Genomic DNA, 24,882 nt, shown 5'->3' with positions numbered 1-24,882 from the left:
TCCACAAAGGTCATAAAATCAAATGGCAGAGCTGATGTGTGAACTTCAAAGCTGGTGTTCTTTTCACCAAAGGAAAGCTTACATATCACTGCACCTGAGGATAAATAGAGATTGGAAGGACTGTAATTTTCCTATTGCATTCACAACAGACAGCAGTCCTTTGCTCTGGAGGAAAAAAATGAACTCCTGACATTACACATTAAGCCCATATAGAAACCTGTCAACAGCAGTTTCTATGGTGAAACTGCTTTTCATGATGCCCACCGTTCTCATTCTGAGACAAATAAGGTGACAGGAAGTTATGCACCCGTACTTATGCTCCTATAACTACATTAGCCTCAAGAACCCTTGATGTTTTCAGTTGTCCTTAGAGAGTATTGAGTAATGACTCTGGCTTATCAGTTTGGATATAAATCTGGTCTTCTGCCAATGAATAACTGCGATAGTTGGATCTTATGTCCCCATGAGTTCCACGTGTTAAAAGTCTTGTTCCTCAGGGTAGCCTTATTGAGAAGTAGTGGAGCCTTTCAGATATGGGATCTAGTGAGAGGTCTTTAGGTTGTTAGGGGCAGGTCCTTAAGAGGGATTATGGGACCCTGACTCCTCCCTCCCTGTCATTGCTCCTTGGCTTCTAATGAAGTGACCCATTTTTCTCTGCCATATGCTCCTTGCCATTGCCATCTGGCACCCCTAGAAGAGATTGTTGCCATGGCACCCCCATAAGAAGCCATTGCTATCTGACACCCTTACAAGAGTCCTAAAATCAATGGGTCCACACCAGCATGGACTGGTGTCTCCAAAGCTTTGAGCCAAAATAAATCTTTTCTTCTTAAACATCATCTAAAGTATTGGTTATAGCAACACGCAGCTGACTAACACACTAATCCAGTTGCTTCTAGGGCAGCAGGAACTCTGATTTTTCTACTGTCTCTATTCTACAAAATTTTTTTCCTCTCCCAAAATGTTTATCCTCAAAGGAAGCCTTGATGAAACAACTCAGCTTGCCAGTCATTGCCCAACCGTGGTGGTCAGGCAATGTCCACTACTACCCCATGAGGTCAAGGAAAAACACCTGTAGAGGTCATCATAGAAATCAGTGATTGGGTCAAGCTCTGAGGTTAGTCCTTAGCAGCGCTTCCCTGCTTTTTAGTCTTCTAGGTCTTAAAGAAACTCTGTTCATATCTAGTCCAGGGAAAAGGCTCGCTCATTTTTGGAGAGATTTTCTTGCACATTCTTGCCCGTAGCTTTAGGGGTCACAGCTTTCAAGAATGGTGGAACAGAAACAACACTTTTTAAAAAAAATCTCAAAACACATCATTGAAAAAATAATCAGATCCTCAGACAATGTAATTTGCCACGGCATTTGTAGACTTTCATTTTCTGAGAAAGCAATTTCTGTTGGAAGTCACACTGCTTCACATTTCTCTTCCTGTCTGTTTCTCCCAGTTCAACCTTTCTTCTTCTAGCTGAAGCCCTCCAAATCAAGGAAATAATTTTTATTAAAGGATATCTAAATCTTTTCTGGCTTTTTTTCCATGTTATGAGGAAGAACATTATATCTAACACTATCTTAGTGAAGATGAACAAAATGGCAGGATGAATTCTGGTTAGTTTTTGTTTTCTTCTTGCCTTGGACTCTCTTCTCAAAGAAGACTTCTAAAAAGGAATGTCACTCTGAATAGTGGCATGGAAGAGTTTCTTCAGTAATCATTGTACTTTGGGGGGAGGCAACTATTGTGTGTGTGTTACTGGGGTTTGAACTCAGGACCTCAGGCTTGCTAGGCAGGTATTTCACTCAAGAGTGAGCCACACCTCCAGCCTCCAAATGGTTATTGTACTTGGCAGTATAGAGGTTTGAACTTAGGGCCTTAGACTTCCTACCCAGGTGCCCTACTACTTGAACAATGCCTTCATCCCTTTTGTTGAAAAATAAGAGTTTGGCTCAGATATGGCACAGATTGGAAAGGGAATGGGTTTGGGGAACTGAAGTGGGTAGAATACCAAAATGAGAAGAGGGAAAGGAAACTAAAGAAAAGTAAAAAGAGAAAAGAAAGACAGAAGGAGTAGTTGACTTATTACTAAATAGAACTGGATTGCTTAAAGTCAAGGAGAGAAGGGGGAACAAAGGCTCTTATTACACTTAGATCTCTTCAACATCTAGGATAATGTTTATGCTGAACAACAAGAAAGTGAGCTGACTTAGGTATGCATTACACTTTGGAATGCATTTAGGTAGCTTTTTATTGCCATTGATTGTAACAACTTTAATTTAGCAAATGGCTTATGTTTTAATTTTGACATGGGAATAAGTTTCTAAAAAATAAAAAAATTACAGCCCTGGGCTGAGAAGGTGGCTCAGTGATAGAGTGCTTGCCTTGCATGCATGAGGCCCTGGGTTCGATTCCTTAGCACCATATAGACAGAAAAAGCCAGAAGTGTCACTGTGTCTCAAGTGGTAGAGCACTAGCCTTGAGCCGAAGAGCTGAGGGACAGTGCCTAGACCTAGAGTTCAACCCTGTTTGTAAACGGTTTTTCTATGAGTCTCAGCATTTTTTAAGTTAATAAATGAACAGTGCCTAGATCTTAGCTAAATGATCATTTTAAAGTTTTTTTCTTCTCCTCCTCCTCCGTCTTTGAAGCACTATGTTCTTGGGACTGATAATAAAACAGAAAATGTTCTCACAAAGTGAGCTCTTCAAACTGTAACAAGAGCATAAGAACAATGAATGCTACTTCACAAGTTGATAGAGAGCTTGCTATTGCTTTAAAGGAGAGGGAAGTGATTATTCTTTGGATTATGGTGGTGGTTCAGAGACAAGAACTGAACTATTAGTTGCCCACAAAATATTACAAAGACATGGATATATCCCATATAACTTCATTATCTTCTTTTACCTTTAAGGTATTTCTTTCTGGCTTTTTCCACAAACATGTGATTGACATGTTTTTCCTACTTAACATTACAAGCAATTTTTCTAATGTTAAATTGTTAATGATAGTGATTTTAATACCTGTATAATAATAATACATGGAATATAAGTTTGTCCAAATTGATCCATCAAAGAGATAAGATGTTTGCTCTGCAAAAGAAAGTTATACAATTTTTATAAGTAATTCTTCAATTAAAAATTTCAAACGTGGAAGTGGCGCTGTAGCTCAAGTGGTAGAGCGCTTGCCTTGAGCTGAAGAGCTGAGGAACAGCACCCAGGCCCAGAGTTCAAGCCCCATGGCCGACAAAAAAAAAAAAAAAAAAAAAAAAAAAAATTTCAAACGTACAGAAATTTCAAGAATAAGATCTAAAACTCTTGCCTAATAATTCTCTAGATCCATGAAGTATTAAGCTGTGCTCTTCTCTTTCTCCATACCACCTTTTCTTTCTTTCTCTATATACATTTTTTTTCTGACCATTTGAGTATACATTATAGCCATTTATTTCAGATCATCCTAGATTAAGCTATTGGGAACCCCTTTAGGTTAACTTGAATGCCTTGTTGATATTTTCTTAATTTTTTTGGGTGTGTTCTTAAATGCTGCCTAGAAACAGTACTCATAAGCTGCCTTGGACCTACCTTGACCCAACTCAGCCATCTCTTTAAGGACTCCCGCTTCCTTTAGGAAATGGTATTATGACCAACATACACACACATTTATATGCATTTTATATGCATGTTTAGACTTCCTTTTTCCTTCTACACTTTTAATAATTAATACCAATTGGATGTACCAAGGGCATTTCATTTTGACCTGTCCATATTTACATGCAATGCACTTTGATCAGATTTATCTCCTCTATCTCTCTTCCTCATCCTTCTACCCTCCTTCCCAAACCAAAGTAGTCCTGGGTTTGAATTCTCAGGCTTACTAGGCAGACCATGTTTCCAGCCTATGTGATTATAGTTTCATATGCATGCACATATATATATATATATATATATATATGTATATATACATATAAGCAATCTTGAAACCATGTCAATATCCCCAGTTTAGTCCACCCAGAGGGGTTCATCTTGCCATCTATCTTTATAATCGAACAGCCTTTCTTCCCCAATGAGAATGCTGGCTCTCCATAATATCAAGACATTCACTCATTTGCTCTATCCTATGATTCTTCTAAAATAAGTTCAGAATTGCTTTGCACATAGTTCTATACTAACAAGTGTACCATAAAGAATTTAAACTAGCTTATTTTTGCTGTTCTTCTCTGACTGTGAACAATATTGAGAAATACTTATTTGTCCAATATAATATTTCTAAATTACTTGGTTTAGTTGGCTTTTTTCCTTTTCAGAATGGTTATATTATTTTTAAATACTGTTGAAAACACTCATTTAATTTGGTTTCACTTTATTTTGATCACAGAGAAAATATTTGCAGGAGTTAATGTTATCCCACAAAGGGACACTCAGAGAAGTGTGACTCCATACTATATTCCTTCTGCCCTTGGAACTCAATTGTTTTCTATTTAAACTTCTGGAATTCATTATTACCATTTCCTCTTTCATATCAAAGGTAGCCTGATAAATATGAGCTTTCAAAAAATTTTAAATACGATCTTTTGCATTTCACTTTTTTACTTCAGAATATATAAATCCATTGAGATCAACCTTTTTTCTTTAATAACAATTACAATGTGCTCCATCCATGAGTATTTATGAAAGTTCAACCAATCACCAGTATTTGGTCATTTAGATAGCTTCTAATATTTTGCAAGTAATATGGCAATGAATTTCCTTGTGCATATACGCACCACATTTTTTGACAAAACATTGTTATTTATTTATTTAGTTGTATCTTTGGAGTAAATGTAGGCTGACGTAAAAGCAAAGTAGGTTTGATGGCTATGTTGCAAGCTCCTATCCACAGGGGTTAAACATATAAAAACATTCATTCTCACTAGCAATAAGTACCTTAAGCATAACATTCTTCCACATCTCAGCCAACACAGTATAATCACAAACTTTTGACTTTTTGCTAAATGGATGGGTAAGAAGTGGTTTCTTACTGCCATTTTAATCCACCTTTCTCACCTAATAAGTAAAATCGAGTGTAGACTAGTGCCTACAACAGTAAGCATCCACAGAACATTAACTGTTTAGGAACTCTTCTCAAACTTTGATTTCTTGAGAATACTGTTAGTTGGGTTGGGAATGTGGCTAAGTGATACAGTGCTTGCCTAGCATGCATGAAGGCCTGGGTTCAATTCCTCAGTACCACATAAACAGAAAGAAGCCTGAAATGGCGCTGTGACTCAAGTGGTAGAGTACTAGCTTTGAGCAAAAGAAGCACAGAAACAGTTCCCAGGCCTTGAGTTCAAGCCCCATGACAGGCAAAAGAAAAAAAAAAGAAAGAAAAAAAGAATACTGTTAGTTGTACAAAACAAGAATCTGAAAGTTTAGAAGTATTGGATGGATCAGTGGTAGAATTAGGATTGCAACCTACTTACTGGTTTATTTACTCATTTGTTTGTTCCACAGGTATGTACTGAAGCTCTGCCATGTTCCAGGCACTGGTCTAGATGCTGGAGAGAGACTGAGATGTCAGAATCAACTTCATATGGGACTTTCGGGATGTTGAGGGCAGGAGAGATGAGAGAGAAAGTCTGGAATAAAGCTGAGATTTCACTATGATAAGAGATGGAAGAGAGATGGTTAGTGTGGGAAATGGAGTAACATTTGATAGCTTGGTTTGAGACTCAGTGATTACCATTGACTGCTTCCATTTATTTTCCCTATACTTTTTCTAGTCAGGAACTGTGTATCTGTCTGGGGCACTATAAAAATAGCCTATGCTATTACCAATGTCTGATAATAGAGAAGACACTGGTTACAAAACCAGTTGTGAACTAAACAACTTGTTGGTGGGGATGGGAGGGAAAAACTGGGATAAAGTGAAGGGGTGAGACGTTCAAAAATGTGCACATTACCTGACTTCTGCGGCTGTAACTCCTCTGTACAGCACCTTTACAACGACAACAACAATAATAAAAAGAAACCACTGGTCAGCATTGGAGCCTTGGGAATGACCTCAATTCTCCTGGGGCCCCTTGAGAAGCATGGTTAGTGCTACATTAACTGTCGGTTCTAAACAAAAGCTGTCTCTGAAGGCAAACATACTCAGTTTTGCATCTTTCGTGCCTAAAATGATACTTTGTATAAAGTGAGCTGGCCAATGTTAAATAGATGTCAACTGCGAGGTTATGAAAGGAGCACTATTATTAAGCAAATAGCTGATTAGCCTGAGCGGGGAGTTGTCTCGAAGAAACTCCCTGAAGGCAGGGGATTAAACAATGCCCCAAACAGTTCAACCGAAGCCCCTCTTGGACGATATAAGCTTCATGCCAATGCCTTTCTAGAGGATGAAAGGCCCTGTGAACTTCAGATTTACAAGACCACCTGGACAAGACAGCCATTTGGATACGTGGACACCTTTCTTTACCAGGAAAAGGAACTTTTCAAATGCAGCTCAGGGTGTGGTACAAATGCCAGAGAATGGGGACCACGTTTCACAGATGCCTCTACAGGGCGACATTGATTGTTAATTTTGACTTGAACTTCCCACAGGGTGTCACTGGGTTCAGCACAGAGGACCGGTTACAATTCATTTTCTGATCTCCGTGCTTTCCGCCCGGGCGCTGGGAGCCAGAGGCCGAGGGTATGATGTCCACGGTTCAGAAGCAGCGAAGGGGTCTCCTAAACAGATCCGGAGCTCGGCAAACATTCCTAGGGTAGTGGTGGGAGGGGGACTTTCGGCATTTGTGCAGGGAGAGACAAGATCAGGAGGAGAAGCAGGGCACGAGCAACAGCTGGCGGGGGGCGGGGGGCGAAGGGGGCGCGGCTGCGGGAGGAGGACGCGGGGTAAGACCGAGAGAAGGAAAAAGGTGCGGGGCGAGGGCGCCAGCGGGGAACTGGGCAACTGCGTTAGGAAGGCGGGATTTCGTCCTCCCGAGACGCTTTCTTCGTTTGTACAAACCAGTCGAGCCGAAAAGGGGTGTGGTACCGAGGCCAGGGAGGTGTGGGGGACCCGGCGAGGGGGAGCCTGCCTGATCCCTCCCTCGAGGGCGAGGCCCGGGAAACCCTCGCCAGCCCGCGGCCGAGGCGGAGGCGGAGCGCGGGGGGCGTGGCTCGGGGCGTGGCCCGGCCCCGGTGGGCGGGGCGCGGCGCGCAGGGCAGCGCTAGGACCCGCCGGCCGCCCTGCGGGCTCCCGGGAGGTTGATAAAGCGGCGGCGGCGTTTGACGTCAGTGGGGAGTTAATTTTAAATCGGTACAAGATGGCGGAGGGGGACGAGGCAGCGCGAAAGCAGCAGCCGCACCAGGGGCTGAGGCACCGGCGGCGGACCAGCGACTCGAGCGACGGGGTTAACCACGTCTCGTCCACGACCTCCCTAGGTACGGGCCGGCCGGGCGGAGGCCGCGGGGCCCGGGCGGGGTGGAGGCCGCCGCCGCCGCCGCTCGGGCTGCGGGCTTGCGGGCACTGGCCGCGGGCAGCGGGGTCCAACCCGCGGCGGACTCGGTTCTTCTCCCGTCGCCGCGTCCTCCCGCCGGGCCTAGCCCCAACCGCGCCCCGGGCTCCACCTGGCGCGGCCCGAGCCGGCGGCTCCGGGGCCGCGGCTCCCGCCGCTGCCGGGCGAACCCGGCCGGGCCCGGCCCCCTGCCCGCTGGCCGCCGCGTGGCCGCCGCCGTGGCCGCCCCGGCCCCAGGGGGGCGGCCGTGAGCCGGGGCCGCGGGCCGGCCGGGACGCGCGGAGGTCGCCGGGGGTGCCGCTCCGTGCCGGCGAGCTCGGGCGCGGCCGGCCACCCGGCGGTCAGTCCGCCGCGATCGGGGCTCCGCGCGGACGGCGAAGGAGGGGCCGCCGGGGCGGGGTGACGGGCCCCGCCGCCGAGGCGGACGCGGGAAGTGCGGACGCCGCGCTGCCCGGTCGGAGAGCTGGCCCACAAGGCCCTCGGAGCGAGCCGCAGTCCGCAGGCCGGGGCCGTGCCCCGGGCTCGCGCTCCCGAGCTCCGCGGACACCCGAGCCCCTCCCTCCGCTCGCGTTGCGGGGGGCTGGAGTTGCCAGGGCCTGGGGATGGGGTGTGTGTGTGTGGGGGGGGTTCGGAGCCCAGGGTGACGACGAGTCCACTCGGGTCACAGCGAAAGTGCCAGCGGCGTGGAGTCACCTGATGCCCGTTCCCCGGTCTCGCTCCCCGCGAGGCTCCTTACTGTACGCGTGCGGGGCGCCCCGCCACCCCCGAGGGCGACGCAGTTGCGTTGGCAGCTCGGTGGGGTGTGTGTGTGCGTGTTTCTCTCACTCACAGCACCCCTATTTTTAGGAGTCTAACATTTGATCTTGTCGTTTCATTAAACGCAGGAGCTCCTGAGTGGGAATTTCGATGCTACTTAAAGGCGAAGTTTTTGAAAAGCTTATAAATAGTCAAAGCCTACGGGTTAGGTCGGTAGGTGCAGCCCGGGTAAGGGCAGACTAAGTGTACTTAAATAGGGCTTTGCGGTGTTAGATTTCTATTTTCCAGTGGTCGAAGCTTTTTCTCTCTCTCTCTCTCTTTTTTTTCTTCCAGTGGATGAAGACATTGTGATTAAATAGTTACCACAAGGTAACTATGTGGCAGAACAATTTAATTAGAATATACTTCACCATTTATGGTGTCAGAGGCGACAAACAACAACAACAAACTGGATTTTTTCCTAAGGGGAAAAAGAATTGGGAATAAAGCTTATGGTATTATTGCCTGCCAGCTCCTGCAATTGACAGACCTGTTTACAGTGGTGGCATTCGATAGGAAAAAAGTACTAACAGGAGAGGCAATGCTATGCTTAGATCTATGCTCGTTGAATTTCTCAAGTAATTAGTTGCTTTGGAATATGTGTGGACTAATTGAGTTCTTTTAGGTCCTAGGGGAGGGTGTGTATTTGTGTGTTTACCATGTTAGATGTAATTTCAGAAGGATTTTATGTACTTATTAGGAAAAGCACACATTTCGATACAGTGTGGTTATCACTTTTGTGTGGTAGTACATTGAATGGACATGCTCTTGAGACTCTTGATAAAGGACCCACCGTTTATTAAATGTTCTTGTCTGTTCTTACAGATTTTGCCTCCCCCACTCCTTTGTTTTTAAGTGGTGGTAAATGGAAAAGTTCACTCGATAGCCATTACTATCAAACGACTTCCTAAAACAGGTCTTGCCTTGTTAATTTGTTCTGCTTTAGAATTTACTGTATTAAAAACTAGATAGAGGTGTAGTAGGATTTGTGTCCAAGGTAAGAACAAGCAGGCTGCGAATGATTCTGGACTCATCTGTTTTTGACTGTAGAAACTCATCTCCCTCTATACCCACTGGAGAAATGAGTTGAAGAGCTGAGTTGGGATGAGTCAAGCGACATTATAGTTAAGTTTTAGGAATGGGCTTTGCTTTTCTTAAGAGAAATGGTTACTCTTAAGGCATGTAGTATCTTTACAAAGCAAGTGAGCATTCATTAAGTCTTATAAACTTTCTAGGTTGATGGCATTTTGTAGATATGACTTTGTAGATATTTAGTAAGGAGCTTTTGAAATTTTATGAACTTCTTGGGGAGAAGGAGCTATAGTATAGCAGAGAGATATTTAGTACAGAGAAAATAAACCATGAATGAAAATGAGATTATAGCCTTAAGTGGAATACATGTAGGAGTACATTAGTTTTTTTTTTTTTTTTTGTACGTGCATGTGGTTCTCTTGTAACTTTAGGATAAAGTTGAATATTCACTATAAAAATAACTTCCTTAAAATTGTTACACTTTCTTCAAAATTATACTTTTTCCACATTTGGTAGTAGGCAGCTACTAATTTACTTGGAAGACTGTCAACTAGTTTGATGATACTGAAGTTCAAAATACATTTTTCAAATTGTAACATTTAGTTTGAAAACATGGTTATGGTCATTTGGGATCTGTTTGACACAGGTTTGTGAGCAAAGTTGCTTGGCAGGCTTCTAGAGTTAAAAGCCAGAATTAATAGGGATAGGAGTAGAAATTACCTTTTTTTTTGGGGGTGGTGCTGGTCTTGGGGCTTGAATTGATGGCGGCTTTTTCCTCAGCTTTTTCCTCTCAGGGCAGGCACTCTACCATTTGAGCCACAGCTTCACTTGTGGCTTTTTGTTAGTTAATTGAAGACAAGAATCTCACTCACTTTCTTGACTATATAATGACAATAGGATAATATTTGGCAATTAATAAAGCATTTTCAACATCTTGTCTTCATTTTATTTCTTAAAGCCTTACTTACTGTAAGGAAATTGCGTCAGAGTATGAAGGTTGTTTCTCTCAGTCACAGAAACTACTGAGGCATTCTAACTATTCCCTCCTTCATTGGACTTAATCACATATAATTAGAGAAGACTATAGATAAGGCTGGGTTGAATAAGTGAAGTTTGAAATCATACTAATGAGGGAAGGTAAAGACAGGAAAGAGAAAGGGGACTGGGACTTGTTATTTTTACTTTTTGGTGTAGGAATGGAATCCAGGGTCTTGCATTGCATTGCTAAGTAAGAACTCTACCACTGATCTAAACCCTCATTTGGACTGGGAAATTTTAAAGTAGGAAGAGGAAGAGATAGTGTATCCGTTTTCAGAACTATGAAGCTAGAATAGTTGTTTTACAAATGAATTTTTAAGTTATTGGTAAATATACTTCTGTGTGTTTGATTGTTACAAACATTGTGGATTGAATTTTTTAAAAATGTGTATACTTAAGTAGTCCCCTTCACTTGGAAAAAAGGCTATACAATAATTGATATTAAGGGCAACTGATAGCTCTAGAAACAATATTTCAGACATGAAACATTTATTTATAGTCCTCTATTTGTTAAATGACAATAAATGCATTTTTTGGGGGGGGTGCTTATCTTGAGGCTTGAACTTGGGGCCTGGTGCTGTCTCTGAGTTTTAGTGCAGAAGACTAGTGTTGTGTCACTTGAGCCACAGCTCCTTTTTGGGTGGTTAATTGGAGAGTCTCATAGAGGGGCTGGGAAGATGGCTCAGTGGTAGAGTGCTTGCCTTGCATGCATGAGGCCCTGGGTTCGATTCCTCAGCACCACATAAGCAAAAAGAAAAAAGCCGGAAGTGGCGCTGTGGCTCAAGTGGTAGAGCACTGGCCTTAAGCTGAAGAGCTGAGGGACAGCGCCCAGGCCCAGAGTTCAGGTTCCATGACCGACAAAAAAAACAAAAATAAAAAACAAAAAAAAGTCTCATAGACTTTCCTCCTTGGGCTGACTTAGAACCTTTGTCCTCAGATCTCAGCCTCCAAGTAGCTTGGATTACAGGTGTGAGCCACTGACACCTGACTGACATATGCACTTTTGACTGACTTGAATTTTGTCTTCTGGCCAAATATAATCAGAATCTAGGGGAGGGACTCCCTTTCTAACCTACCAACTTAATAAAAACTATCCAACTTGAATTTCTGTGATGAACACTAAAATTACTAGTAACTCTGACTTTAACTGATATATAGTTGGAGAATTATGGATATCTAGGATCTTGAGTACATTTCATCCCTTTTTTTTTGTGAAAAATACTTGATTATAGCTTCAGTGTTTTTTTTTAATTATAGAGAGTGAACATAGTGTAATTGAGGAAGAATGATGTTATCATTTGACATTGTAATGTTCATCTTATAAACCAGGTTTTTTCCAGTTATTTGTAATAAATACCTATATAGAAAAGTGTAAATATTCCTAATTCATATTCTACACTTTCACAGAGATCAAAGAGACTGTATTTGTGAATTAAGTTTATTCAGTCAAGTTCAGATGCAGAATTACTATTGGACAAATATCATTAAGTAGGGTGGATTTTGTCAGGCTCTGAAGGTTGAGTGGGTCTTGGGAGCAAAGTATAGGATACTCTTGTTTGAAGGTAGCAGCATGTGAGTAACTTTTTTTTTTTGGTGGTCCTGGAGCTTGAACTTAGGGGCTGGGCACTGTCTGAGCTTTTTTGCTCAAGGCTAGCACTCTACCACTTGGAGCCACAGCTCCACTTGAGGTTTGATGGTAGTCTTTTAAGAGTCTCGTGGACTTTCTTACCCCAGCCTTGAACCCTAGTCCTCATATCTTAGCCTCCTGAGTAGCTAGGATTACGAAGCATTGTAAGGAATATCTAGTACACTATTCTTTTATACATGTTTGGGTTAGGATTTTGTTTTCTTTTAAAAAGCTTTATTTTCCATTTGGTCCAAGGCTTGGGAAGGGCTCAGAGGTTGTTAGTTAGGAAGGTACCCAGTGGCTGGAGAGAGAGGCTCATGCAGAAACTCTGATTTCAGCCTGTGCAGAGATGGCCTTCAAAGGCTGCTGGACCCTTGGGTCTTCTAGCTGTGTTTGAAGGTGAGACCTTCAAAGAGATACTTGCCCAGCCTGAGGGGCTGCCAGCCTGTAGAGGTTGGTTAGGTGGTCTCCCATCTTCTTGATGGGCTTCATCTCTTCGTCTAGTAAGTCACAGAGATGGGGTTCGTGCGAACAGAGCACAAGGCATGAAGATCCAAATTGGCTTGGTTCAGGTTCTTCTCCAGGGCCAGGGTGGCTTTCAGGCTTCTGCGGCTTTATCCGGCTCATCTTTTTTTTTGGGGGGGGGGTCTGGTCATGGGGCCTGAACTCTGGGCCTGGGCGCTGTCCTCAGCTCTTCAGCTCAAGGCTAGCGCTCTACCACTTGAGCCACAGCGCCACTTCCGGCTTTTTCTGCTTATGTGGTGCTGAGGAATCGAACCCAGGGCCTCATGCATGCAAGGCAAGCGCTCTACCACTGAGCCACCTTCCCAGCCTTTACCCGGCTCATCTTGAGAAAGCTTTTTGCCACAGCGCTCTGCCGTGGCGCCATGCTGGCTGTACGTCCTCAGGAGTCGGTAGGCGCCCTCTTGGCTTCTCGGCCACCTCAGGGAAGAAGTGGTCCATGCTGTTCAGGGCCACATGGCCAGAGAGGCAGGTGTAGGAGCCCGCAGGTGCAGATAGACCAGGCAGTTGAGGGTGAATCTGGGACATCATGGCTAGTCGTCGAAATAGAACCACAAAAAACGATGTGGATTAGCTCTGGAAGCAGGAGAAGGGCGAGAGGATAAGGGCCAGAGGTGGTTGGTGAGTAGAGAGGAGGAGATTCTAAGGCAGTAGGTGATGGAAAAGAGAAAGAGTCCCCGGGTCTGTTCTGTCCAAACGCTGTTGAAGCAAGACACAGATCTGCGGGACTTTGTCTTGCACTACTCTGTTAGGATCTTGAGAGTAAGACTGTTACTAATGAATTGTACTTTTAGGATCTAGTACTATAGTATCTAGAATGGTGCTTTATTTTCTAATTATTAGCTTGAGGTATTGCTAGAGTAAATTTGACCCAGCCAGAAAAACCAAGTAGGAAGAACAGAGTAGTGATACTTAGGTAGGTATACTTAGCATTGTTGAAATGAATGAATATGAAACAATCTGGAAATGAATATTCAGATCTGTCCAAATATGGACAAATATGCTTGTGTGTGTGCGTGCCAATTTTGGGGTTAAAGGTTGGACTAGGTGTTGTCCCTGATCATCTTTGTTCAAGTCTCTACTTCCAGCTTGTTTTTTGTTTGGTTATTGGTCCCGGTCCTAGGGCTTGAATTACAGGCCTGGGTGCTGTCCCTGAGCTTTTTTTGCGGAAGGCTAGCACTCTATCACAACTTCACTTCTAGCTTTTTGGTGTTTAGTTGGAGGTGAGAGTCTCATGGATTTTGCTGTCCATTCTGGCTCTGGACTGTGTGCAGATCTCAGCCTCCTGAGAAAGTGGGATTACAGGCATGAGCCACCAGTACCAGCCAGGAGCAAATACGTTTTTACTCTGTCTTACATTTTAAGAGTCAGAAATTTAAAACTTACCTTTCCAGAAAGTTTGTAAAGAATAAAATGATTCTGTCTGTATGAACATGATTAAACTTCACAAGGAAAATATGTCTTGAAAAAATAGCTGTATGGGAACATTTGTTAAAATTTGATGAAAAAAAAATCTCCCTTTTTATGTAGACAAATTTTTGGTAACTCTTTCCAGGTACATAGAAATCCTGAGCACAGAGGAATTGAGATCTGAGTTAACTCAACAAGTGTTCTCTTTTGGTAATAAAGATGAAATTTAGCATAGTTGGGAGTTGATAAATTTGATAGTCCCTAAGACCAGCTTCATACCCTTACTTGGTTTTTTACAAAATGTGTGTCCTTGCAATTGCTTAATATGGGTTTTAGTGCACAAGGAAATTCATAACTATCCCACAAAGTAATTTTGATGAGTAAAGAGAGTACATGGTATTAGCACAGAGCAAGCACTCTACATGAGTGTTTTCCTCTTTTCTGTAGTAAAAAGTGTAACACTTAAAAGTTATTTTGTGTGGAAGCTGTTTTGAAGATAACGTTACTAATAGTGTTCCTTCTCTTCTCCCACATATCCTTGTTTCATTTTTTTCTGCTTAAATATTTGCTTATTGGAGAAGGTTTCCCTGATTGTTCTTCAATTAAATGGCAATCCTTGGATCCATTTTTCTTAATCAGATGATAATAGTTTGTAGCACCTAACACTAGTACATGTAATACACATATATGTTTTCTGTTTCTCAGACTTTAGTGTGTATGCACATAAGGGCATTTAAAACTTGGTTTTGTTCACTATTTTGAATAACCAGTTCCTAGACTATGTTGAAGATGTTAACTTACTGTTTGTAGAAGGAATAAAGGTTTATGAAGATCCAATTCCAGTTCTTTCACCCTGTGCAACAGAGTTACCTTGGTGGTTGTTGGTAGGTTGCTTATTAAAGTGTAGATGGGCACCATCCTCTAAGCTGAATTAAACTCTGGAGGTGGAGTACAAGAATCTGTATTCTGAGCAACCTTTGTTCATAAACTGTGGTGCCTACAAGACTCAACGTTTTTACTAAGAGGTTGTGGCTAATTATGTACTGACATTGTAGTGTAGTTGTAGACCCACTATAATTATAGATGGGTTGACCATTTAGGAGCAAACCGTTTGTTGTGTCTCTACTCCCCTCACGAAGGCTTATGTATATCTGTCCATTTAATTGCTTTGGCTACTTTAGTTTTTGTCAAAAATCCAGTTTCATTTGGAATGTTAGTGAACTAGAAATCTCAAATACCAGACGTTAGTTGACCCATCTTTCTCAAACAAAATCAAACCCTTTAGTTGCGCTTATATTGTTTGAGTAACAGTGGCTCATATAATCACAGCTAATTGGAAGGGAGAGGTCTAGAGGATCACAGTTCAAGAAATAGTGTGACTTTAAAATAAAGATAGAAACTTTGATGCATGTACTGCACTTTATACTTGTGGAAGCTTGAAGTTTTGGAAACTTTTTTTTTATTGGGTCCAGTCGTGGGGCCTGAACTCTGGGCCTGGGCGCTGTCCCTCAGCTCTTCAGCTCGAGGCTAGCGCTCTACCACTTGAGCCACAGAGCCACTTCCGGCTTTTTTCTCTCTCTTTTTTTTTTTTTCTTATGTGATGCTGAGGAATTGAACCCAGGGCCTCATGCATGCAAGGTAAGCACTGTACCACTGAGGTACCCTGGAAACTTTTTTTGAATGTCCACATTTTCTTTCTCTGAAATGTGGATATGATTGGTCAGTTACAGGGTTGTTGAGTGGATTTCACAGTGCTTGGCCTAGAGTCATTGCAGGAATATAAGTTCTCTTCCCTGTGAGGTAAATTCTGAGGCAACTTAAAATGTTTTGTTAGAATCATTGTATAATTCAAACCCAGTACTGCCAAAAATGAAATTTTAATATATTTCAGAATTGTAAAAATGACAGGAAAAAAGTATAGGCAAAAATTATGTTGACTTAGTACATATTTTTGCCATATTGGTTTTGAATTCTTTTTTTGTTTGTTTGGTTGGTGGTGGGGGCTTGAACTCAGGGCCTGAGTGCTGTCTCTGAGCTTTTTTGCTCAAGCTAGCACTCTACCACTTTGAGCCACCATGCCACTTCTGATTTTCTGGTGGTTAACTGGAGATAAGAGTCTCACTGACTTTCTTGCCTGACTTTCCTGCCTGGGTTGGCTTTGAACTGTGATTACAAGCTAGGATTACAACCAGTGCCTGGCTGGTTTTGAATCTTTTTAAAACGAGAACTAAATTATTACTGTACTAGTTGAAAGATGTTCCTAGTGCCTTCCTCTTCTCCCTGGTTAATTTTGAATCCTCTTAAAAAGAGAAATAATTGTTTCTCTACCAGTTCAAAGGTTTTCCCAGTAGCTTTCTCTTTTCCCCTTCTTCCATTGCTAAAAGTACTGTGCTAACAGTACTGTGTATTTCTGTTGTTTTGTTTCCTCCTTCCCCTCCTTCCTCTTCCCCACCCCTCTCCCTTTTCTCCCTCTCCCTCTCCCCCCTCCTCTCCCTCCATTTTGGTGGTATTGATGTTTGATCTCAGGGTTTCCTGAGTACTGCTAGGCAGATGCTCAACCACTTGCCCTGGCTCAGAGCGCTATTTTTTATTTTTTTGGGGGGGGGTCAGTCATGAGGGGCTTGAACTCTAGGCTGGGTGTGGTCCCTGAGCTCTTCAGCTCAAGGCTAATGCTCTACCACTTGAGCCACAGCGCCACTTCTGTTTTTTTTTTTTGGTGGTTAATTGGAGATAAGAGTCCCTTGGACTTTCCTGCCTGGGCTGGCTTTGAACTGCGATCCTCAGATCTTAGCCTCCTGAGTAGCTAGGATTAGTCATGAGCCACTGGTACTAGACCAGAGCTCTTTTTTTGCTTTGGATAGTGTCTTTTGAGTTTTTGACCAGAGCCACAATCTTCCTACTGCAATCCTCCTACCTATACTGCCTGTGTAGCTGGGATACATGCAGGTAGCACAGTGTCAATCTTAGTTATGGAGATAGGGTCTTGCTAACTTTTCACCTGGGCTGGCTTCCAACTGCAGTCCTCCCAATTTGTACCTTTCGAGTAGCTTGGATTATAAATGTGTTCTACCATCCCTGGCTGAGAATTTTATTTATTAATTGGTCTATCCATAGTATTAGGTGGTTTTACTTTTTATTTTTCTCTAAAAGAGGCATTTTGAATGGACCCCATAATTTATTTTATTTTCTATCCTCCAATAAAGTTATTTTACTTTTTGTTTCAGTAAAAAAGGAAGCATTTGTCTTCCTGACACATGCTGTAACTCCTGTATGATAAGAACAACTCACCTAAAATATTAAAATAAAAATGGCTTCATTTTTGTATAGTCTGTATATATTCGGACCACAGGGAGGGGAAATGCGTTTTTACTACTGCCCAAATAATAAAGAACAGATGCAGGACCTTTTCTAAGTCCTGACTTGAGGATAAATTGTGACTTCTTTAGAAGAAAATGAAGAGCCCTAGCATGATGACTTTCAATAAAACAGAGTTGTTCTGAGTTTCTTTGTTCCTTAAAGGCACTTTAACAATTATTTATTCTGGGATCTCTTAACTAGCCAGTAAAGTTGATTTCATAAACTGAAATTTTGTTCAAGATACTTACAGTTAACTTCTATTTTTTTAAATCTTAAAATACACTTACATTCAGGTATGCTATAAAGAATAGATGAATATTTGAGGGCAAGCTCTGGCAAAAATTTGAGTTCATATATATATATATAATATGCTTTACATTTTGCTTTATCTATTTCAATAAATATGTAAAAGCATTTTTATGTGTAGTGTTCCCACTTAAAAGTGGGAGCAGGAAAAATTGTGTGACATCAATGCTGGTTACTATGGAAACAGGGAAGGTTTCAAGTAGAAAATAAGATGTGAATCTTATAGGAAAAACAACTCTTTATTTCCTGATTAGTTTAATGAAGAAAGGAGACAAATTGTTTAATATGCTTAAAAGGCTTTTTATTTTGTGTTCTGGTACTGGGGCTTGAACTCAGGGCATGGGCATTGCCCCTTAGCTTTTCCACTCAAGGCTAGTGTTCTACCACTTGAGCCACAGCTCCGCTTTTGGCTTTTTGATAGTTATTGGAGATGAGACTCTCAGATTTGTCTGCCCTGGCTGGCTTTAAACCTCAATCCTCAGAGCTCAGTTTCCTAAGATTACAGATGTAAGACACTGGTGACCAGCTAAAGCGTGGTGGTGGTGGTGGTGGTAGTGCTGCTGCTGCTGCTGCTGCTGCTGCTGCTGCTGCTGCTGCTGCTGCTGCTGCTTCTGTCATGATGATATACAGAGGGGTTACAATTACATAAGTAAGGTAGGGATTACATTTCTTGTCTAACTTGTTACTTCCTCCTTCATTTTTCTTCTTCCCACCCATGTCCCCCAAGTTGTACAGATAATTTCCAACATACTGTCTTGTGATTATGCTGTTGCATAGGTTCCCCTTTGTCCTTTGTCTCACCGTTTTGTTGTTCCCCTTTCCTTCCCTAGTTCGTATAAATGTATATACAATACCCAAGCTATCAAAATCCAATAAAGTGACAACAGGATATATACTATAGGGGGAAAAAGAAAACCATGTTGTATATTGAGAACAACAACAAAGAAAAACCTCTTGTGTCCATGTCTTGGAATTCATTCCACTTAGCATCATATTATATAGCCATATGTACATAGATAGCCATTGAGTTACTCTGCTTATCTGCTAAGATTATCCTAGATGTATAGTAATTATTACAAATAAGGGAAATGATGGGACCTATGTTTCTTTGGGTCTGGCTTACTTAATATGAGATTTTACCTCATCCCAGTTAGAATGGCTATAATCAAGAAATCTAATAACAGATGCTGGAGGGGATGTGGCCAAAAGGGAACCCTAATACACTGTTGGTGGGAGTTGTATACTTGTTCAACCACTCTGGAAAACAGTATGGAGGTTCCTCAAAAGAGTACACATAGAACCTCCCCTATGACCCAGCAATCCCACTTTTGGGCATTTACCCAAATGACCACAAACAAGGCCACACTAAAGCTACCAGCATAACTGTATTTTTTGCAGCATTATTTACCATAGCTAAGATACGGAACCAACCCAGATGCCCCTCAGTAGATGAATGGATGAAGAAAATGTGGTGTATATGTATGTATGTATGTATACATACATACATACATACATACATATATATATATATACATACACACACATATATATGTGTGTATATTCTTCGATGAAGAAAATGTATATGTAAATATGTATGTGTGTATGTATATATATCTGTATACACATATATACCACATTTTCTTCATCTATATATACATATATGTGTGTATACATGGAATTCTATGCTTCCATTAGAAAGAATGACATGCCCCATTTGTAAGGAAATGGAAGGACTTGGTTTTTCTTTTTTTTTTTTTGGGGTCTGGTCGTGGGGCTTGAACTTTGGGCCTGGGCGCTGTCCCTCAGCTCTTCAGCTCAAGGCTAGCACTCTACCACTTGAGTCACAGCGTCACTTCCGGCTTTTTTCTTTTTGCTTATGTGGTGCTGAGGAATTGAACCCAGGGCCTCAGGAATGCAAGGCAAGTACTCTACCACTGAGCCACCTTCCCAGACCTGGTTTTTCTTCTTAAAGCATGAATATTTATTGTAGAGTGCTCTGTTGTTGGCCAAAGGGGCAGAGCTGTAAGGGGAACTATTTGATAACTAACGTTGCCCTTCTATGGAGGAGTCTTTAGAGGTTTTTTGTTTGTTTGTTTGTTTTGTAATTTATATTAATTATAGTTCCTAAGAGAAATTTGAGCTTACACACTTTGAACTCAGGGCCTGGGTGATGTCCTTGAGCTCTTTTGCTCAAGGTTAGTGTTCTTAACACTTGAGCTACCACTCTAGTCTCAGCTTTTGCGGGTTAATTGAGATAAGAGTCTCACTGACTTTCCTGCCCTGGGCTAGCTTCAAACTGCCAATCCTCAGATCTCAGCCCTCCTGAATAGCTAGGATTATAAGTATGAGCCACTGATGCCTGGCACTAACTTATTTTATTGGAACAAATCATGAGTTAAAATAATTTTTAGTGTCTTAATTGGCCAATAGCTAGCTGCGTCTTTCCTTTAAATAAACATTTTATTGAAGTCCAAGTTTTTTTTGTCTTTGTCAGTGTCCCTATCCCAGTCTGCAGCTTACTCCAGACTCAATAGTTTTCAGCCTTAGTTAACTATCATGTTAATATTTACTTTTTAAAATCCTGTGAGAGGGGCTGGGAAGGTGGCTAAGTGGTAGAGCACTTGCCCTGCATGCATGAGACCCTGGGTTTGATTCCTCAGCACCACATAAGCAGGAAAAAAAAGCCGGAAGTGGTGCTGTGGCTCAAGTGGTAGAGTGTTAGCCTTGAGCTAAAGAGCTGAGGGACAGCGCTCAGGCCCAGAGTTCAGGCCCCATAACTGGACCCCCTGCCAAAAAAAAAAAATCCTGTGAGAGTTGTGTGTGTGTTAGTGTACACCATGAACTCAGGACCTTGCATTCTCTAGCTTCCTTGCTCATCGCTGGTGCTCGTGAGCCACACCTACAGCCTGGCGTTTTGCTGGCTTATTGGACACAAAGTCTTGCAGACTTTTTTGCCTAGTCTGGCTTCAGTCCTCAGTTCTAAGCCTCCTAAGTAGCTAGGATTACAGGCCTGATGTGCCACTGCTAAAAGTAGTGATTATTTTATGTACCCTCTCTCTTTTGTGCCTTTTATAGAATCTTTAATTACTACGCCGAAGTGTAAATTTTATTAGAGTATAAGTCTCCAGGAAGGATGGAGCATTACAGTTTAGCCTGAAAAAATTTTTTTTCAGCCAAGCCCTGGTGGCTCATGCCTAGACTCCTAGTTACTCAGGAGGCTGAGATCTGAAGAACTCAGTTTGAATCCAGCCTGGACAAAGGAGTCTATGAGACTCTTCAATTAAAAAGTAAATGCTGGACTGGAGGTGTGGCTGAAGGGGTAGATAACCAGCTATGAGCCCTGAGCCATGACAAGAGTGTTTATGCCCTGAGTGCAAAACTTTTCTTCCCTTTCTAGATAACTTGGCCTTAATATTATTCAAGTCTATATGAAAAAGAATTAAATGAACGATATTTATATACTAACAGAATTAAAATATCATGACCCTTGTTCCTGCATATGCTTTGAGAAACACTGATGTTGGTTTCACATTTACCTCAGCTTTAAGGAGTCATGGGCTTATCTTACAAGTAGAAAATTTCAAAGTTTTTGTTTGGGGGCGTGAATAACAGATTGGTTATACTGAATCTTTTGTTTAAGAAGTGAGTATTCTGAGAGGAATATACTGGGCCTGATTACTTAAAAATGTGCTATGAGAATGTAAAATTACATAAAATTCACTGATTGGGGATTGTAGTTTGATGAACTTGGGGATTGATTGATGACATTTGACAAGTATTGGGGGATATGAACCCTCGCAATCATGATACAAAATATTTTCAGGACCTCAAACAGTTTCCGATGACTTTTTGTAGTTAGTTCTCTTCCTTTACTCTCTGCTCCAGGCAAAAACAGAATTTCATATACACAGAATCATATAGTGTAGTATTCTTTCCCTTCCTGTGTTCTTTCACTTAACAGAGTGCTGCTTAGGTTTACATAAATATCTGTATTTCATTTCTTTACATTACCAAGCAGTTGTCTTTTTTTTTTTGGGGGGGGGGGTCCGGTCATGGTGCCTGAACTCTGGGCCTAGGCGCTGTTCCTCAGCTCTTCAGCTCCAGGCTAGCACTCTACCACTTGAGCCACAGTGCCACTTCCGGTTTTTTTCTGTTTGCTTATGTGGTGCTGAGGAATCGAACCCAGGGCCTCATGCATGCAAGGCAAGCACTCTACCACTGAACTACCTTCCCAGCCCCTGTCTTTTTTTTTAAAAATGGGTTGAATATAATTTGTTTTCTAGTAAACGAACAAAGTATTTTGAGTGATTTGCACTCTTTTGGCTTTTATGACTAAATCTGCTATGAACATTTGTGTTCGGATCATTTGGTGTTCTAATATATCTAAGTGCCTAGGGATATAATTGTTGTTTGTATGGCAAATGTTTTAACTTTAAAGAATTGCTAAAAAGGGTTTTAAAGTTGACTGTATCATTTCATACTTTTAAAGAGAAATACATGTCAGGGCCAATTACTCCCTATCAACTCTTGTTCTTTCCTTCCTTTCTTTCTCCCCTTCTTCCCCACCCCCCTTCCTTTCTTCCCTGTCAGTCCTGGATCTTGAACTCAGGGCCCTGGGCACTGTTTGTTGCTGAGCTTTTTTTTTTTTTTTTGAACTTAAAACAGTTTTAAAAAAAAATTATGAAGGTGATATACAGAGGGATTATGGTTACGTAAGTTAGGTAAAAAATATATTTCTTTTTAGATAATGTCACCCCTTCCCTCACTCTCCCAGTTTTATCCTCCTATCCTTGCCCAAAGTTCAACATAGTGTTCATTGAGTTACCCTTGCTGCATTTATTTACCCTTTGTTCCTCCATTTCTGTGCCTTCCCGTAAACTCCCAACGACATATAAACAAACAGGATGAAAAGAAAGAAAACAGACAATGAAAAAGAAAAAAGACAAAACCCTCATCTCCATTTCCTGGAATTCACATTGATAGGTATTATTTTGTATGCTCAGAGCTTAAATTTTTTAGCTCAAGGATGATGCTCTACCACTTGAACCACAGCTGCTTTTCTGGCTTTTGGGTAGTTAATTGGAGATAAGAGTCTCACAGACTTTCCTGCTGGGGCTGGCTTTGAACTGTGATCCTCATATCTCAGTCTCTTGAGTTGCTAGTGTTGTAGGTATGAACCACTAGTGTGTGGCTGTCTTAATTGCTTTAAAAAAATTTTTTTTTTGCTAGTCTTGGGGCTTGAACTCAGGGCCTGGGTACAGTCCCTGAACTTCTTTTGCCCATGGCTAGCACTCTACCACTTGAACCACAGCACCACTTCCAGCTTTTTCTGTTTATGTGGTACCGAGGAATCAAACTGAGGGCTTCATGCATGCGAGGCAAGCACTCTACCATTAAGCCACATTCCTAGCTCTTAATTGCTTTTTATTTTTCACTTCTACATCTATTATAAACCCTATATAATATTTTTAAAAATTTATACTCAGGTTCTGGCTTACTTGTGTGTATGGTGCTAGGGATCCAACTCAGCACCTGTGAATGTTAGACAAGTGTTCTCCCACTGAGTTACATTCCTGTTATTTTTACTCTCAATGGTTACTTATCGCTTAAGGAAATTTACTTGGAGCAAAGACTTTTTGTTTTTGTTGTTGTTGGTTTGGGGATTGAACCCAGGGCCTGGGCACTGTCCCTGAGCTTCTTAAGGCTAGTGCCTACCACTTTGAGCCGCAGCACCACTTAGAACTCTCCTTCCTCAAAATGTTCTGATTTTCTAAAGTGTGTACTCTACAGATCATTTTTTTCTAGTCTTGAGCTTAGGGTTTGTTTGGATAGTCCTAAAACAAACCTTATTCTGGGACATGTTTAATTCTGAGATGTGGCTTATATAGTATCTCATCTTGATGCATGATGTGGAAGATCTCTCTGCTCTGGCTGGCTGGGCAACTTCAGAGTCTCTCAGAACTACTTGTCTTCCAACCCTGTAATCAGTGACCCCCGGTGAAAGCCTTTGCATAGTGTTAGGTTCCCATGCACCTGTGACATTTGTTGCCCTTGCTCAAGGACTTTGGTTACCATCTCTGTACAGCTCCTTTTTCTCTGATGTCCTGCCTCATAATTGCAATTGCTTTAGTATTAACTCAGATCTTGATTTGGTTTTGCTTTAGTTCTTTGTGCTGTAGTTAGGCAATTGTTCCTATCCAGAGAACTGGGGGTGATGATGTTGCTTATCTTGTGAGTTTTTGTTTTGGAGATCACTAGCTTGTGATGCCTGTTTAGTGGTTTGAAAAAGCATATGTCTCATATGTTTTACCTAATTTTATCACTGTTTATGGTAGAGTATGATTCTGATATCAGTTATTCTTAGTAACTAGAGGGCTCCAATCTCCCCCCAATATGTGTGTGTTTGTGTGTAGTTTTTTTAAAAAAAAGTATTAGTATGTATTTGTTGTATGTTTCATTTGGAGCATGTTTCATTTTGACATTTTCACATATCTGTCCCTACAGTGTATCCCTACCAACTTCATTCCACTCCTTAAAACAATATAAACAGCACTGCATGCAAGCACACACACACATTTTTTCCCCCTCCAGTTTGGGATTTGAATGCAAGAGCCTCCCACTTATTTGCTGAGCTTGCTTGCTTGGCTGGTGGTATACCCTTAAGCCATGCCTTCAGCCTTGATTTTTGCTTGTTATTTTAGAGATGGAGCCTCACCTCTGGATCTGAGCCTCCTGAGTAGGATTATAGGTATCAGCTACTGATGCCAGAATTTACCTTTGTTTTCTTAAAAAAAAAACAAAGCAAAACAGAATTAAGAATGGTTTTTAGTACTTTGAAATCTGCTTTTCCCCCCCTTAATTTTATACTTATTTAAAAACTATTCTTCTTAAAGATGTGTATGCATTTTTAAACTGTGTAATGTCAGTATATGGTTGAAAGTTGGGTAGCTTCCCAGTTTTGAGACACTTAATTTTAATTCTTACCACCAGAAATAACTGGTAAACAAACATGTACATCTTTGTTAGCATCTTTGCTTAGTCCCTTATGTATAGGAAGTTCCTAGAAATTGGTGTGCCATGGTGTAACTCTTAAAGCTTCTAAAAACAGATGCTAGAAAATATTTTTGAATACTTAGGTAATATCTTCTGAATATAGAAAAAATGTCGAGGTTCAGTTCTGAGATCAGAATTCAGTTTCAGACTATAAAACATTTGCTTTGAACTGATAACTAATTTTTTTTATAAATGGACTGAGGAGATCGAATCAAAGTTATTCTCCATACACGTTTGTTTTTAATTTGGATCTGAAATGGGAATAATAACCTGAGTTTCT

At 41.5% G+C, this 24,882-nt stretch overlaps 1 protein-coding gene across 3 annotated transcripts in view; it reads left to right on the top strand.

The window, feature by feature from the left end:
• The first annotated feature begins 7,173 nt into the window (after nt 1-7,173).
• Nucleotides 7,174-24,882, top strand: part of Atl2 (atlastin GTPase 2) — a 45,170-nt gene continuing 27,461 nt past the window's right edge. For 2 of the 3 annotated variants that reach the window (XM_070025405.1, XM_070025404.1), the window contains exon 1: nt 7,174-7,388. In XM_070025405.1, coding sequence (XP_069881506.1) covers nt 7,271-7,388 — 118 coding nt within the window. In that variant the 5' untranslated portion in view covers nt 7,174-7,270. The remainder of the gene's footprint in view (nt 7,389-24,882) is intronic. The other variant, XM_070025406.1, reaches the window with a different exon arrangement.

This window comes from Dipodomys merriami, unplaced genomic scaffold (assembly GCF_024711535.1).
Source record: "Dipodomys merriami isolate MVZ:Mamm:240054 unplaced genomic scaffold, mDipMer1.0.p SCAF_17, whole genome shotgun sequence".
Lineage (NCBI taxonomy): Eukaryota > Metazoa > Chordata > Mammalia > Rodentia > Heteromyidae > Dipodomys > Dipodomys merriami.
Note: the sequence above shows the minus strand (reverse complement) of the source record. Positions and strands in the feature narration are given on the sequence as shown.